The following is a 16,500-nucleotide window of genomic DNA, read 5'->3' as shown; positions in this document are numbered from 1 at the left end:
GCAACGTTGCGAGGTACCAGAGCGAAGGGATGAAGGGGAGGGAGGAAGCTGTGGCGTTCTACTCCGGCGGCAACTACGCATGTGGCGGCTGCGCACGGTCGCGCGCCCGTATCTTGAGAGCGATCTGCGTTGGGGGCAGAGTCTAGGTGCATCGACGGCTCGTAGCTTTGTGCGTGCTGTGTGTTCTCGGCGCTCATTTTGCATTGCAGCGATAGACAAACGCCACTTACGAAAATCTCCTCCCCACGTAAAAGTACTAGCATACAAATCGTTCATCAGACCTAAACTTGAATACGCTTCTACTATCTGGTGCCCGCATGAAATTCACCTTATTAACGCCCTTGAATCAGTACAGAATCGCGCTGCTTGGTTCATTCACTCAGGATATTCTTACGACATCAGCGCATCATCCTTAAAAGCACACTCGAGTTTACCAACTCTTTCAAATCGCGGTCGCATCGCCCAATTTGTCATTATTTCACAATTTTTTTACAGTACGCTCGCCATCGCACCATACATATCACTGCCAGCAGCAACATCACGTCGTACTGGTCCTTCATTAAGTGTCGCGCACCCCAAAACGCGCACTGTCACTTTTCCGTCCTCATTTTTGCCTCGTGTAATTGTAGACTGGAACGGCCTTCCTTACGACATCTCTGCCATCACCAGTTCATCTGCTTTCACGGAAGAGGTGTCAGCAATTCTCTCACCCTGACTAATGTTTTTTAACTATTGTTGTAATCCCACCCCTTATGTAATACCCCCATGTGGGGCCCTTAAGGAAATAAAGAAAGAAAGAAAAAAAAGACACCATGCAGGTCACTTCGCTCGCTGCTGCTGCCGCGCTTGCTGCGCCAGCGTTTCGGCAGCCAGTGTCCGTGGTCATCGATTGTTATGTGTTCATGTTTGCTGTGCGCGCTGACTCCATGCTTGTTAATTTAGTTAGCAAGTGAATGCTTAAAAGTTGATACTGCCGATAAAAGTGCTAACCTTACTTCGTATGGCTTTCTGCTAATTTGCTGTCACAATCGATGCTTCGCCTTTCTGGTGAAACTGCGACTTTTATTCCTTAACCAGTTAAGCATAACACTTGGAGGGTGCCAGATGGTCTAATTGTTTCCAGACAGCTAGAAGATAAAATTGTCTATTCCTTACCTCAGGAGCAATACGCATAAGGAAGTTTACTTTCTCACCGTTGAGGTCGTTTCGCGGCCGTGTAACGGCATTGCCTTGTTTTATTACGCGCGAGGCGCACAGCAACATAACACGCGCCGTCAGGTGTTTGCGATGTTTCGTATAACTTTAGGCTGAATGCCGTTTACACATAGGTGAAATCCTCGCACACAGATTTATATTTTCCCGATTCAAATTCGAAGAATGATGCTTAAACGTACGACAATCTCGGAACTTTTTTTAATTAATGGAGTTCTGGGTTTTGACGTGCCAAAACCACGATTTGATTATGAGGCATGCCGTAGCGGAGGACTCCGGATTAATTTTCACCATCAGGGCACCTTTAATGGATCCCCAACGGACGGGACACGGGCGTTTTTGCACTTCGGCCCCATCTAAATACGAGACCATCCCGCGACCTTGTGCTTAGCAGCGCTACACAGCCGCCAAGCCAGCGCGGCGGGTGAAACTTTTTTTTTTTTGTTTTTTTTTGTTTTCGTTGTTGTTGCCGGACGCGCGTGTGCGTTTTAAAGGTGTACAGAATAGACAGTTCTAGTTTTGTGTTTGCAACTGAACGTAAACGCATTACGTATGTAAAGAAATAGCATCGTCGTCACTGCGTATGCTCCGAACGTTATTGGGTTTCTGCGGTTTAGGTGCGCTATGTTAACGCACGTTATTTGGTGAGCTTAACGTTCGTAATGTTTACGACGCTAAGTAATAGCGTTGTCGAACATGGCGGCACCCATGCATGGCTCCCACATCGCCGCGAATTGTCGTGATGGTTAGGATCTCAGTCTCGTTCATCACCAGTAACCATTGAAAATAGCTTTCGTTTCCTCTAAACTCACCTGAAATGCGAGTTATGAGTGCTTAGTGCGTCAAATTTTTTAGATCGTTCGGCGATTTCAGCGTCCGTAGGCCTAAACGAGAAGCGTTCGCATAGCAACAACTCGAGACGTTCATTTGAGGGATCGCCAACTGTTTGTGCGCAGGCGCGAGTAAGAGTGGGCGCGTGAGAAAAAATCTGGGGGCTTTTGCTTTTTGAATATATGACTCAGCCTAGGCACTACGGAGGAGGTTTCTTAGCGTGTGTTGTATGCGTTTGTCCCCTAGGCATGCCGGCATTGTGTTGTGCGGTCGAGTTTGTTTACGCTCCGACGCTGTGGAGCAAGACTACGACGCTCGAGCCATTTCTGAGGATAGTGTTTTGCACAACGGAGCCAGTTGTGGAAGACGACGACAACAAACGCGCTAGCAGTGGAAGGAGCGCGTTCGCGCGTTTGGCGCGGAGAATTTTTGTATGGTCTATTTGAAAAAGTTGTACGAAACGTTTTTTTTTAAACATCCGTTGTTACCATTGTGTCTGGAACCACTTTGGGTCCCAGGTTGACAAAGGTAGTTCAAAGACGCGTTACAGGTCCGCGAGCGCACAGGGGTATGTGCCATTGCGCTTGGGCCCTTTCGGCACTATCACCAGGATCGGTCCACATGATGATAACTTCTGCACACAGACGCCATGAAACCCCAGATCTGAGACATAAACAGCTTCGCTGCAATAAATGGGGAACTAAATCTTGTTTCTGCCTGCCGGAGGGGGGGAGGCGGAGGGGGGGGGGGGCGAGTGGAGGGTCGAGTGGGTGCGCACCTGTTTTCGGCTCTGCCCGGCCACTAGACTGGCGTTCTATACGAAACAAGCTACATCGAATTATGCCTGGGTATCTACTCGTGTGCGGACTCCCTGAATGCGAACCGAGCATGCTAACTCCCATGCTTACAAATCCGTCTTAACTTGAAGCCAATGTCTTATTTGATCTAGACGACGCCTGATGTGAACGGGCCCAAGACGCTCATTGCGTTTCCTTCGGCGCCTGCAAGTCAGGCGGCACTTTGACTAAGTCAAACATGGGCTTGAAGTTCAGGTCCATTTCTCAATACCGAGTCAAGTGTCAAATTTTACACTGGATATATCTGAACCGAAGTGCTCTTCAAGAATCAAACCAAACGCAGTTGCCTTCCAATATGACTATCCTAAGTTTATCAGATATACATTGACCAAAGTGTTCATTGGGCGTTTGGCCATATATGAGGCAAATTCAGAAAGGTAATCAACAAGATTGTAAATTCTGTATTTTATGACTCTACTTTCTCGCAATAATTGTATCCGCCAAAGCGTATAAAGTGCCTATGGGGGCAGCATTCGCATAGTTATAGCATAGCGATTTTATTAAAATTATTGGAAACTTCACTGCAGGCTGTACGCGGGAACATGGTTCAACCTATGGGGCCCAATCCAATGGCGAGTCGTCTTCTCTAACTACGAATGGTTGGCGTATGCTCTTACGCACAGTTGCAGTGTAAGAACTTCTTTGAGGATACGGGCCCTGATAGCGTATTCACACACACAAAAAAAAAGTTCGTACGCTAACTTGCTTTCAACAATAGACGTCTGGCGAATCACGATTGCTGAAATAAGAGAAAAGGAGACCAGCCAAAGACAAAACGCTCATACCAAACAAAGTATTTGTGAATTCGGCCCCTGAACTCGTGTTCGTAAAAATGTTCCAACTCTAGAACTGTTCCTAAAAGAGAAAGTTGCAGCCAAACGGAGCTGTTGGACATATGTGTTTGGAGACGGCAGCAGGTCAATGGCAAACAGCCACTACGAACAGGAAGTTTTGTGATTTCTCACCCTAGTTTACTTTGGTTACGAAAAAGCAGACTGCCGCGATACCAGGAGTAGTTGTCTCTATGTTTAGTTATAGCAAAGTAATCTTATACCCTCAATAATTGCATCACAAAGTGAAGATGAACTGACTAAAAGCACCTTAAAATCTAATTTTATTGGTTCATACCACGACGGGTTTCGCAAGTATAAAATATTCTGTATCTCTTTATTGAAGCTATATTGTCCCACGTATTGTGCAGTTTCTCTTACGTGGGCAACTTGCCCCTCGGTTCTCCTGTAAAATAAATGTTTGTGTGTTGGTGTGCTTTTCCTTTCTTTTTCTTTTTTTCTTTTTTTTGCGTGATCAAACTGCTGCCTGTGCCCACACTATCTATAATTGGCAAAAGATGTGGTGCATGGAACTAAGCATTTGTGTATGTGAATCTGTGCGCGTAACTCGATCCACTTGTGCATTGCAAGCTTATTATCTTACTAACACCCCTTTAGAAGTAAAGACGGGGAATGCGGGAGATGGAAATTCAAGACGATGAGCAAAACGTGAAGAAGGTGAATGCAGGAGCCAACGTTTCGACAAGTGGACTTGCCTTGAAGAAGACAAGTCCACTTGTCGAAACGTTGGCTCCTGCATTTGCACGTTTTGCTCATCCCTTTAGAAGTAGTGCGTTCTTAAAAATACCTAGGCGCTACCAATTCAAGCGACTTCTCTAGGAGAGCTGAAATTATTTACGTAACTAACAATACTAAGAAAGCTCTGGGATAACGTCGAAGCCACTTTTCGCGTGTATCCTTGAAGCTAAAACACTTGTCCTATGTATAAAAGAGCAATGAATTGGGTATTTGGCGTGTATTCATTTTTCTTGCGCTAAGTACTATGTATCACTACCATTTCAAAACCCGAATACGCTCCATAGGTTTGGAGCCCGAGCGATGAAAACTTGAAATCTTCATTAGAAATAACTAAAAAAAAACTCTGCTCTGATTATCCTATATAATGATAACCTAAATTCAAGAATAAGCATTATGACATCTAGCCTCGACCTACTGCTATTATCACACCGTCGTGAAGTCTCCCGTTTGTGTTTGTTTCACCACATCTATCGTCACCATTATCTGCAACACCAACCGATTTTCTCTTCCCGTTATGTGTAATCTCAGCTAGTCTATCGTCTCAAGGTTGACATCCTATCGTGCAGAGCTAACGCTTTGTTTTGGTCATTTATACCACGGACATCCGAACTGTGGAATCAACTTCCTGCGCACATTGCCACCGTAGCTGACAAAAAGATTTTAAGAATTGCTTACCTAACATTGTATAACGAAGCCATCTTACTGCACACAATATATTTTTTTACTGCTGCAACAACGCCCCTCTGTAATGACGTTTGGCCCTGTGGGCATAATAAGTAAATAAATAAATAAACAAATAAATAAATAAATAAATACGGAAGTCGACTAATGAAAGAATGTTTGTAGCCGACATGGCTGCTTAAATTCTGGAAAACAAGAAGAAATTGGTATGAAACCTGAGAACTTGCAAATTCGGATGTCTTCTTACGTATTTTCCTGCATACAATAAATACACTCATCTTACGAACTTCAAGTAAAATCAGTAGCGTCGGCAATTTTTCACAGCCTCTGTATTGCGTTCGTAAACAGTATGCATTGTCGAATACTTTGTACACAATACTAAGGTAGCATCGTTAGTGAGTCTGCAGGCTTCTTTCACGGAACAGAGTTTCTTTTCGGATATCCACTGCTACTTCTCCGGAGCCCTAACCAATCTTTCCTCGAATCGCTGATAGTCCGACTGCCTGGAAGGAATTGTAAATAAGCCTACCACGCTGTGCGAGTTCCTGCTTCGGGGAAGCTCCCAATTATCTTGCATGCCATCGTGGTTATCGGTATGCTTGCGTCAGTGTGTTCTTGCAAATCAGGTTATGCCGCATCGAACCGAAGCGCTGTTGCCTAAGTTGGCGAAGGGTCAAAGCGTGCGCGTTAGCTGTAGTTGCAGTCGATCTTCCATATATTTTAGTAAGTTGCAAAACTGATCACGCACGTTGACGCACGTCACGCACGTCACGAGTTAACAGATGACGTCAGTATGCCGTTAGATAAAACCACACGATAGGATCGCGTGGTTCTTCCCTACGCTGCTGTGCGCGGCTGCACCTTTAGTATATAGCGTCCCTGCAGGCAATGGAGGGTGAGTTGGTTTGATTTGTTAAACACTATAATTGAAGGAGTACGTGTGGGCTTAGCGAAAGCCCAGTTCTCGCGCATACTGATTTTCAACAAGGAAGGAGATAAAAAGGAGGGAGAGACAGGGACGTTAGCCAATCTAAGTACCGGTTGGCTACCACGTGCTTAGAAGGAGAAAGAAGCAGGAATAGACGGAAAGACAAGAAGATCAGCCAGTTCTCAGACCAGCTGGCTACCCTATCACGGGCTGGGGAAATGCGTAAATGATCCAGGCCCTTCTAATGACCTTGCGGACCCGTTTGAGCCCTACGGATGCCTGCGTCACTAGCTCAACGCATCCTATGATGGCATTATACAGCTAGCTATAGAAACTGGCTCTGCCTGACTGCTCTGCTCAGCACCTACGGCTAGGCCTTTGGCCTCCGTGCCAGAAGCACGTGGACGTCGCGGCATCTATGGTAACCTGAGCATTATTCTGATGAGCAACACATGGAAGCATGTGGCAGAAAAGTTTCTACGTGTTTACCTTGTGACGTTCAAGTATAATCGAGTAACGATGAGGAGCTTGCCTGACGAGCACATGATAAAGCGGACGACAGCTGTACCGGGGATGTCGCCTAACGTAAACGATAGACGAACGGAGACAGTCAACCGAATTGCGAGCTATTAACTGCTGTCGAAGAAAAGAAAGAAATATGCAGATCACACGCACTATGGGAATCAATATTAGGCGAAGCATTTCGCAGGCAGCTAGTTATACTGCACGTTTTGGGGTTCTGCAGAGTGCTATCGGAGTCACCGCCCTTTTTATGTACGTCAAGCAGTTCTGCACGTGTGACACGAGGCTGTGGATCACGACGGCAGAACGATGACGATGGTGGTTACAGCGTTCATAGGACGGCAATGGCATCAGGAATGATTTTAAATCCTGAGGAGAAGAAACGTTACAATATGGGCCTGTACTCACAAAACCCTGTTACGCTAAATTGTTCGTAATAGAAAATTGTACCCACTCCCGGTGCTCGACCTAGAATTTGTAAATGTAGCGGGCCACTGACATACAGCACGTACGATCGCAATGCTTTGATATTTCGGTCCCTGTTTTGTTACGACTTGAGCCGCTCCCAATGATCGTGCAGTTTGGCAACAATGTATTAAGGCGGTAGTAGCCACGAGGGGAGAATGCGAGCTAGTAGCACGCTCTAGATTTTATAAGCAACTTAGCAACACGCAACATGACGCACTAGAATAACAGTGGCAATGATGAATATACTTCTGGCGGGTTTTATTCCAGATCCTATGGCCGAATGCACACTAGCGCGTGCGTTGTTTTAGCGTGTGCGTTGCTGTTTACCAAGCTCTTAGATCACATATAGTCCTTTTTAATTTTTGCTATGCGTACATTAACTTCTTGTGAGGTACTAGGAGTCCAGCATCGCTGTAGGCATCCAAAGTTTAAAACATATAACGTCTACGTTCAAACGAAGCCGCTGCCCGTATGGCCACAGCTGAACCCATGCTGTCGTAGTTGGCCTCCAGTGTCGTCCACATTGCTCGAGAGTCGTGGAGGAACAAGGCAACTCTTGTGCTCACCGTCCAGAGCTTTCTAGCCCTAGGACTTCTACGGGTGCGAGACGATGTCGCCACTGCTTAGAAATATTCATGCTCGTATAGTTTATCTTGTTTTCACGGAGGGTGTGCTTTCACTTTAACCTGCAAGAGTACTTTAATGCACGCAATTTATACCTTGTTTTTCAGGTAAGAAGCGAAAGCTAGTTACGGAGAAGTAATTTAACCTACACACCAATGAGCCACGCGCGTGCTTGTGTTATACTAGCGCTAAATACGCGTCTGGCGGTGTGTGATAATCGTCATCACAACCATCATATTTTATGTTTATTGCAAGACAACGGCTTCTGCAAGTGCTCTCCAAGTACCCCGAGCTTACATCAGCCAATTCCTTGCTATGCCTGCAAATGCCCTGATCTCATCACTTAATCCTTATTTCTTAATCTTATCAGCAGCTCTGCCATCCTCAACTGCGCCTTCCTTATCTCTGCACCGACTCTCTGACTCTAATAGCGAACCATTTATGAGCTTTACCCACTACAAGGCCTGTCCGACTATCCTTTCTTCATGTTAATCTCAACTAAAGTATTGGCTACCCCCTTTGCTGACTAATCCATAGAACACATTTTGCACTCTCGTAAGGTTACAATTGTCATTTTTCGATCTGTCGCTCGCTGCAAGGTGCTTAGCTTCTTCCGACGCTTGATCGTTAGTCTTTCGTGTTCGAGCCCCATAGGTTAGTACTGGTGGGGGCTGCTGATTGCATACCTTTAAAGCATATTGGTAGCCGCTGAGCGCTGAACGGAACTGCACAGTTGCAGTTTAGCCTGACGTGGATAGTGGCAATGATAGATGAGCTGGTGTCTGCATCGTAGGTTGATTCAACAAGCGATTCCGTTATCCAGCCAAAGAGCACACTCGTTCCCGCTCCTATTTCGCAAAGTACTAGAATGCCGCTACTAGTTTAATTCAGTATCATGCTTGAATGGAATGCTTGCTTCTTTTTCCAAAGCGAATGCGAAGTACTCGTTGTTGCAAACGGCGGAAATCGATATTTCCCTTTAGGTGAAAAAAAGGATGGAAGCTGGCCAGGCCATGTAAGGCGTAACTGGTGGAAATTTTGAGCTGCAGAATGGTCACCGAGGGAAGATGAATACAGTTGAAGACGGCAGAGAATTAGGTAAGGTGACGAAAGCAGGAATTTTGCGGGCATATGACGGAGTCACCTTATCCATGGGAGGGAGAATCGGCTTTCGCTGGGATAGAGAGAGGCCGCGCTGCAGTGGATAGAAATTACGCCGACGAAGAGGACGACGATGATGACGATAATGATGAATATGACGAAGACAATTTTCTGAGTGAGGTGGAACGTTGGAGTTTTCTTTATCCTGGGAAGGCGATGCACCTGCTGCCAAAAATACGGCCACACGAAAGACGATGCCTTCCTTTCATTCCTATAATAGTGTATACAGTCTTGGTCGGGCATCGGGCACAAATTGGAGAGGACTTTATCCCAAGCGTCTAATAAATAAATGTCGCCATGCGCTATTCAGCTTCGGCAAGCTAAGCTGCAAGCGTTCATCGTGCACGGCTGAAATACTGAATGGCTTTGTTCACAGCATACCGATTTTCCTACTCTGCCCAAAAGGGCTGTATTTAACATCAAGTTCTCAGACTCAAGAGCAGCCATCAGCATATGCGCTCATCAAACGACAATGCAACTTCGCCCGCTAAGAATCAAAGGGCGCCACGCAACCGCATACTCTTTCTCTCAACGTGTACGTTACATTGGTGCCTTGCACTGAAAACTGGTAATAGCACCAGCCACTAGCTACATAATAGTTACACCGACACATATTGAATCCAGGGAATGCATAGCGCAAGTTAACTGTTCTCTTTAATTGAAATGTACAAATAATAAGGAAAGGGGAAGTGAGAGTGGACGAAAAGACAACTTGACTATCAAAGTTAACCCGCAACTAGAGGTTGAAAAAAAGCTTTAGCATAGGAAAGAGCGTTACTTGCAACTAGCTTATTGAAAGAAGACGATGTCACATTTAAAGGAGATGGTGTGCCATGTGCGCACGTGCGAGCGCACATGGCCACGGAAAAGCCACTTTCTGCATTGTATGATTGTATAACAATGCAAAGTTCGTTTGGGTATCGTATGCAAAGGTATGTGCGCACATGGCAACCTTCTCCTATATATGTGACCGCGTCTACTTTCACTAAGCTAGTAGCAAGTGACGCTGTTTCCTGTCCTAAAGCTTTTTTCCGCCTTTGGTTGCGCCTTAATTTTAGGAATAATATGAACCAACTACCCCAGCAACGAGTATTGAGACAGCTTGTCGCAGGTGGGACACAACTCAGGTGAGACATAGTTCGTGGGCCTAGAAGCAGGCAACTGGCCAACAAACCCTCCTACGCTACTACACCATGAGATCAAGGCTGCCCAGTTGAAGACGCTCGCTGTGCAATAAGCCAAAAGAATAAGCATAGCCGATGGGCTCGACTTCTTGTTAATCACAACTAGATGGAGGGAATAGACAACTTTACCTACCTAGCAGACGCTATGGCGAGAGGCTCAACTTCGGCAACCTCGATGCCATGAGGTAACCTACGGGAGATTACTTGGTGGCGTCAGTAGTTTAAATATTGCCAACACGGCCTCGAGTAAAATTGGCTAACACTTCCCGGGCTAGATCCAGTACACATGCCCAATGAGGTGGACCGCAGAACGGCCACCGCGGTACATAGTTCAATGACAAAGCATCCCATACCTAATGCGGGTGATGTTTCCTCAGGCCCCATTGAACCAGTGCTATGTTGTATAAATTTAAGTGCAGTTTCACATACTTTTCCCTTGTTATTTCGACATTTAAATTAAAAGGTAATTCACCTATTGTTTTCTCGGCTTCCTTGTCTGTTCACTTCGCGTGGTTGTGAACACCGGGCGGTCAACGTGCTTTCTCGGAGTCTACGTCCACTGTGAGCCGGTCGATCAGCACGCCGTAGAAAATAAGAATTTCGAAGTGGCGCTGAATGTAGTGCAGGTGGCACGCTTTATGAAGCGAGAAAGGTTCTGAACAATCTTGTTCTTTTGTCAAAACATTTAGAAAGGTCCGCGAAGACGATAAAGATACAGTGCAGCATTTGCAGTGGAAAAAGTAGAAGAAGGCGCACATAGATGGGAGACAAACTCAAACGATGTTGCCAGTAATGAATAGAAAGCCTAAAAACATAATGATAACGATGTTTCAGGCTTAACTAACAAATCAGTGCGCTGGTAATAGGAGGACTATACTCCGGGTAGCCACGCTGCGGTTTCTTCGTATGGGGTTTATGACACGGTACGTCGTTTCGCTTGAAAGTGAAACTTGCAAAATAAGACTGTATCTTGGCGAAAAGAAATTTGTAGCACGCTTAAGCTTCGCATTAGGAGTGGTACGCGACATAATTCATAGATCCCTTACTGCTTCTTCCCGGCAACTGCAGCATATGCAACCGGAATGTTTATCGGGAAAGGCTTGCGGCGAACGCTATGCCGCTATGCACGAACTCTAGGCTATGCCGCTATGCGGCGAACGCGCCCTCTGGCATGGGCCGCGATGCGGCGGAGGCGAGCGCCATCTGGAAGTATTTCAAGGAAGCGGGCGCGCCGCTCCGTGGACTCTGAGATACTTACGCGCCGGCATGCGCAAATGGCGGACGCCGTGACCGGTCTGTGCATTGAGGAAACGCTCGAAAAGGGGTTTGTTTGAGCTTTCGCGTAACATAATTCTCTTTTCTCGTATATTCAAGTTACAATCCGAGAGATATCATGTTTATATGTAGTGTGTAAGTCGTAGTTTACGATTTTTGTACGTATTCATTAGTTCAGGGAATTTCTTGCGTCACACGAACGGCCTGGTTATGCGTAGTTCGAAAATCTACTTGCCCCAATGCGCCGGTTGCTGGTCGTACAATTTTCTGCTGCGCGGGTGCCACCTGGCACGAAGGTGCACGCTTGCCGTTGAGTTGCAGGCGCTTCACAGCCGTCCCGGCTCATGCAGTGTGCTCTTTTTGAGGCGGTTGTGAGGACTCGGTTCATATATTTCCGCAATCTTTGCTTCCTGCAGTTCTTCTCCGAAGAATTGCTAGTCTCTTTAAGCTCCGAAGGTGTTTCATACCAGACGGTTCAACTTTTGCACCCCTTGCCTAACCAGGCGATCAACCATTTCGTGCTTCTTCTCGCCGAGTGCTCATACCATGTTTGGTTGGCACACTGTGATGCAATTTACGGGGCACGGGCGCCGGGCCTTCACGAAGGGCTTGCGAAAGCACGGAAGGAGGTCTGGTTCCGTCTCACCCGGGAGCGGCATCGCTTCGGCGACAAGTTTTTTGAAGTGTGGGCTCGTCCTGCCGTGATTTTTTATGAGTCAGGTGCAAAGATCTCCATTAAGTTATGATGCATGCTCCTAAGGTCGCTCGACTCGGCCGTGTGTGCTACTCGATCAACGGGATTTTGTTTGGCTCAGTGGAACCCAGTGCCGGAACCGGTCGTGGCGCACCATCGTGTGATCGCGCTGCTCCGCGGATAGCTTTCGTGGTCTCCATGGTTGCATGCCTTGACCTCTTTTGCGTCAAGGCAGTCCGAGGATCAGTCAGGCTTGTGTCCTGTAAGAGCGACATGGCTGTTTGTGTGTTCAGTGCAGTAACTCAGTTGTGCTGCACCACAACAGCCCCCTTGTCCGGGAAGGACCGTTGGCCCGAACCAAAGCCCCCCGCCCAGTCAGCCCGGGTAGAGGGGGAGCGCTGGGGTCAATGTATTGGGTGATGTTGGGTTGATGAGTAGATGTAAGCTCTGGGATGCGGCACCTCCGGGTGCCAAGTCCTCTTCCCATCTGACAACGGCGCGCAATGTAGGTGCCTGTAACTTCTGTGTGTGCGTGCTCTCTTATGCATGATTATTTTTGTATATACACATCTCGTAGCATCCCTTCAAAATTATGTAAAGTGTCTCTGTCATATCATCATTGTACATAACCATTGTGTACACTGTACATCATTTTATACATGTGACAATTAGTTTATGTGTAACTGTGCTTTTCCGTGGGTCTGTGTTGTTATATGTTAGTGAGTATGGACTCGAACACTACTTTGAGAACGTGCTGTGCGTACAATCCTTCGTTACTTGTATATGTTATCGTCTTAGTGGAATTGTGCCATGATTGTGACTCAGTGTTCGTATCGTCTCTTGTTTACATAAACTTTTTCTAAACACAACAACCTTACAGGCCTACGATATTATCGAGCACTGAAACTGACAAAAAATCTACATGCAGAATAATTGCCCTACGGTTGATAGCACCAGACGGCAACATGACTGGGGTGCAAGGTGGTCGTTTGTTTATACGAGATGTTGCTGCTCTGAGTGCAAGCTTCTTATCGTGGAGTGCTGTCGTTCATAAAAGATCATGCATAGTGGAAATAACAGTTACAAGCACCACTGGACGAAGGTTCAACCCGGCAAGTTGGCCACGTCTCCATGTTGAAATTTCCAGGCTAAAATTACATAAGCTCCAGATGGTTACGTCTCAGCAGCCAACACAAAATTGTTACCGCTCGTTTCTTTTCGTCTTTAAAAAAAAAATCTGGGCTTCCGTGTCTCGTTGATTACAACTATCGTTCTTGCAAGGCTTCTGTGAATGATCCGAAAGTTTGTTGTAATATTTCTGCACAGCAGCAAAAGACATATGCATCCGATGACAATTTTTCCACAGACACACGACTTACGAGCTGCTAATTTCTGTCTTTCTGGCGTAGTGTAGTTTTTCTAGTTTGCATAGCTTACCCTAATAACAATATAATCATTTTGACCGTGGCATGAACAGTGATAAGAACATGATCTGAATAGCACTTTACGAGCAGCTACGCATAAATGAGCATAAATCTTGCCACAAGTTTTGTCCACTTGTTTAAACAACTGTGTTTCGACAAATGTAATGTATTGTGATGTCATTTGATAAAGGATGTTTATTTTTATCTGAGTTATGCCATTTTTCCGCACCTTTGCTTTCTTCAATACGCCGCATACGCTTATGAGGTTTCTTGTCAGCTTTGCGACAAACTTGACGTCCTCGATTGCATCCAGTTCGAAAATAATAACATAAAGAAGATTTCCGGAATATTTACGCTACGACTTTCATTCTTCGCATGTGTCAAGGCAGCTCATTACAAAAAATCGTAGTGCAATAAGAAGTAGGTCAGGCATGGCATAGAACAAGGTTTTTTTTTCGGCTGTCGCGGTTGCTTCTCAGCCAGTTGCCATGAGTCGTACCAATAAACTAGGTGAACGTGTCTGCCTGGCTGATTAGGTTGAACGCCTCAACTGAGCTTTTATAGTGTCACTCAGAGGCACGCTGCAGTCGGATGCTGTCGATTAACTTGGACCACTTGAGGATTTTCAAAGTGTCACCTTTTTAAGCTCAATTCACACGACAGATTGGATTGCCGATTCCGTCCGCGTACAATCATTACGGGGCTCAATGCCACCGAATTGCGATGCCTACAAGAACGCCTCAGACAAGCTGCTAGCAGCGCGATTCGGTGCAGCTAAGCCACGTCACAGAATCAGCAATCCGGCTGCTCGTGTGAATCGCACTCAAAACACTTACTACATAAGCGCAGGGTGACTTTGAGAAGCATAATATTTGTATTCTGTAACTACAGCACATTTACAAAATACTGTCAATGGGATCATGTCCTGTATACTTCCAGATGACAGCCTTCCTCATAAAGCTGAAGTTTCGTTCCTATCTACAGTGTGCTGGCATTTATATGTAAGTGCACTTTAAAGCTAGAAAGTGATGAATTGAAAATGTATCTTGCTGTCGCGTTGCTTCTAATTATGCCACAGTTTTTTTTTCGATTTAAGTGTGCATATGCAATTTAGGTCAATCAACGTTAATTGAGAGGGTGGCGTTTTTTTGTTATTGTTTTTGGGGATGTGGTAGGGGGGGGGGATAGACTAGTTACATGACATGTCGTCTATTCGGACAAAATACGAACTGATACACGCAATCAACACACAGTGGACAAAAGTGACATAAACCAGGCATTTCAATCAAGACACGGAACTGAGTGTCTCAACCGAATAGCTTGGCTCATGTCTCCAAGCGCTGTGGTGTCTGTATAGAAAATATTGTTGAGTAGAGAAGAATATTATCAATTCAAACTTTATCGTACGCTTTGTAAGCCCTGCAATAAGCGCTCAAAGCCTAATAGTAAATAGAAACGCTTATTGTCGGATTGTGTCCCCAGTCATATGCCATCGGTTATTTTTCTCGACAAAGAAAAAATTCCAGAAAATTAAATAACCCAAAAGAGGAACGGGGAACAAAAAAATGAAAAGTGCAGAGTTCTAGTTTGTGCGTGTCAGTCGATTAGCTTCGCTGTTTGCGTGGCCTAGGTGAATGGCACAGAGGTTTCTCGCACGACAGAGCGCAGACTGTAAGCGAGAATTCAGGCACGAGAGAAGCATGAGAATTCGTAACAGTGTACTCACGTCGCAGTGCCCATGGCTCTAGGTTGCGCAGACCCCGCACCATCTTCAGGAGGCCGATGCTGCACTGCGGTGAGACGTCGGCTGTAAGGAGCTTGCGCGTGAGTGCCGGCGAGGATTCGTCGATCTGCTTGCCGATCCAGCGCTTCAGCTTGTCCATGAAACTGGGCTCTGACGTCGGGCTGGCAATGGTCTGAACCACGACCACGGACTCCGCCGGGAGAACTTCGTCCGTCTCAGCAAGGTCACCGGGTGGGTCGAGGCAGTGGGTGGAGCGCACAACAAACATCAACAGGATTACGACCCCTGCCTTCAGCGCTCCGCATGATCTACTGGGGTTCGAGCAAGTGCTTCTTTTTCGGAAACGCATGTCACCTAGCGAGCTGCGACGCGCTGTCGGCGTCGACTTGGGGATTAGGTGCAACTCCAACGACTGGAAGGGGGTAGGCAGGCGAGGGTCAGTGCGCGCCCGCGTTTGTCCAACACGAGACTGCACCCGTACGTTCCGCGCTCGACGACTACAAACGACCGGGCTCGTGTCAGGGACGAGTGCGAGGCGCAAAGTTACGACCAATCGCTCCGATTACTCGCTTACTTACTCGTCCTGGCAGCAATGCCACGCATTAATTCACACGCACGCACAGACACGCACACACACTCACACACTCACGTGCCTAGCGAGCGGGATACCTCTCTTATAACCTTGCAGAAAGAATAAGAAGGTTGACGCGCGGTCACGGCGATGGGGAGATACTCCGGACCGCCCACCTCCTTGCGACAACGATTCGCCCCTCTTCCCCGCCGGCTTGCATATTTTTTTTCCAAGACGTTCGCTTTTGTGCGATCGTGCCCTTTCCTACTTTCCCCGTCACCCTCGCGTCGACACGCGCTTTCGGAATGTGGTGGCTTTCCGAGTCATATACGGAAAAGAGAGAGGACATTTAGAAGGAACGGTATAAGTGATGTTGGAGATATATAGCGTTCGCGCAATCTCACTCTATACGCAGAGCGTACCGTGTTCACCCACATTTGATGGCTGTTCAGAAAGGTCCTACGCCCGCCTGGCTGACGGAATAATACGGATGCCACCAGCCTGACGGAGGAAGAGCTGTTGGAGCACCACACAAAATAAACTCCGATATAAAATCCAACGTCACCATGCAGCGGCCACAAAAAAGCGTCTGTTGCCTGTCGTCGATCGATTACTCTTCCTTCTTCCTGCACAACAGCTTGAATTGGTTGTATTATGACGTGTCATGCACTTTTCAAGAGGTCGTGAAGTCCGGAGACCTGGATTATTGCCAATTCAGAGACATCGCCCGGTTTT

The 16,500-nt window shown here is 46.5% G+C and overlaps 1 protein-coding gene across 1 annotated transcript in view; it reads right to left on the bottom strand.

Annotated features, from left to right (window-relative positions):
* The window catches only part of LOC142576785 (nose resistant to fluoxetine protein 6-like), a 132,982-nt gene extending 116,908 nt beyond the window's left edge, over positions 1-16,074 (bottom strand). The window contains exon 1 of the mRNA XM_075687049.1: positions 15,177-16,074. Coding sequence (XP_075543164.1) covers positions 15,177-15,543 — 367 coding nt within the window. The 5' untranslated portion in view covers positions 15,544-16,074. The remainder of the gene's footprint in view (positions 1-15,176) is intronic.
* Positions 16,075-16,500: the final 426 nt, after the last annotated feature.

This window comes from Dermacentor variabilis, chromosome 1 (genome assembly GCF_050947875.1).
Source record: "Dermacentor variabilis isolate Ectoservices chromosome 1, ASM5094787v1, whole genome shotgun sequence".
Taxonomy (NCBI): Eukaryota; Metazoa; Arthropoda; class Arachnida; order Ixodida; family Ixodidae; genus Dermacentor; species Dermacentor variabilis.
The sequence above is the reverse complement of the archived record's forward strand: the minus strand, read 5'-3'. Positions and strand labels throughout refer to the sequence as shown.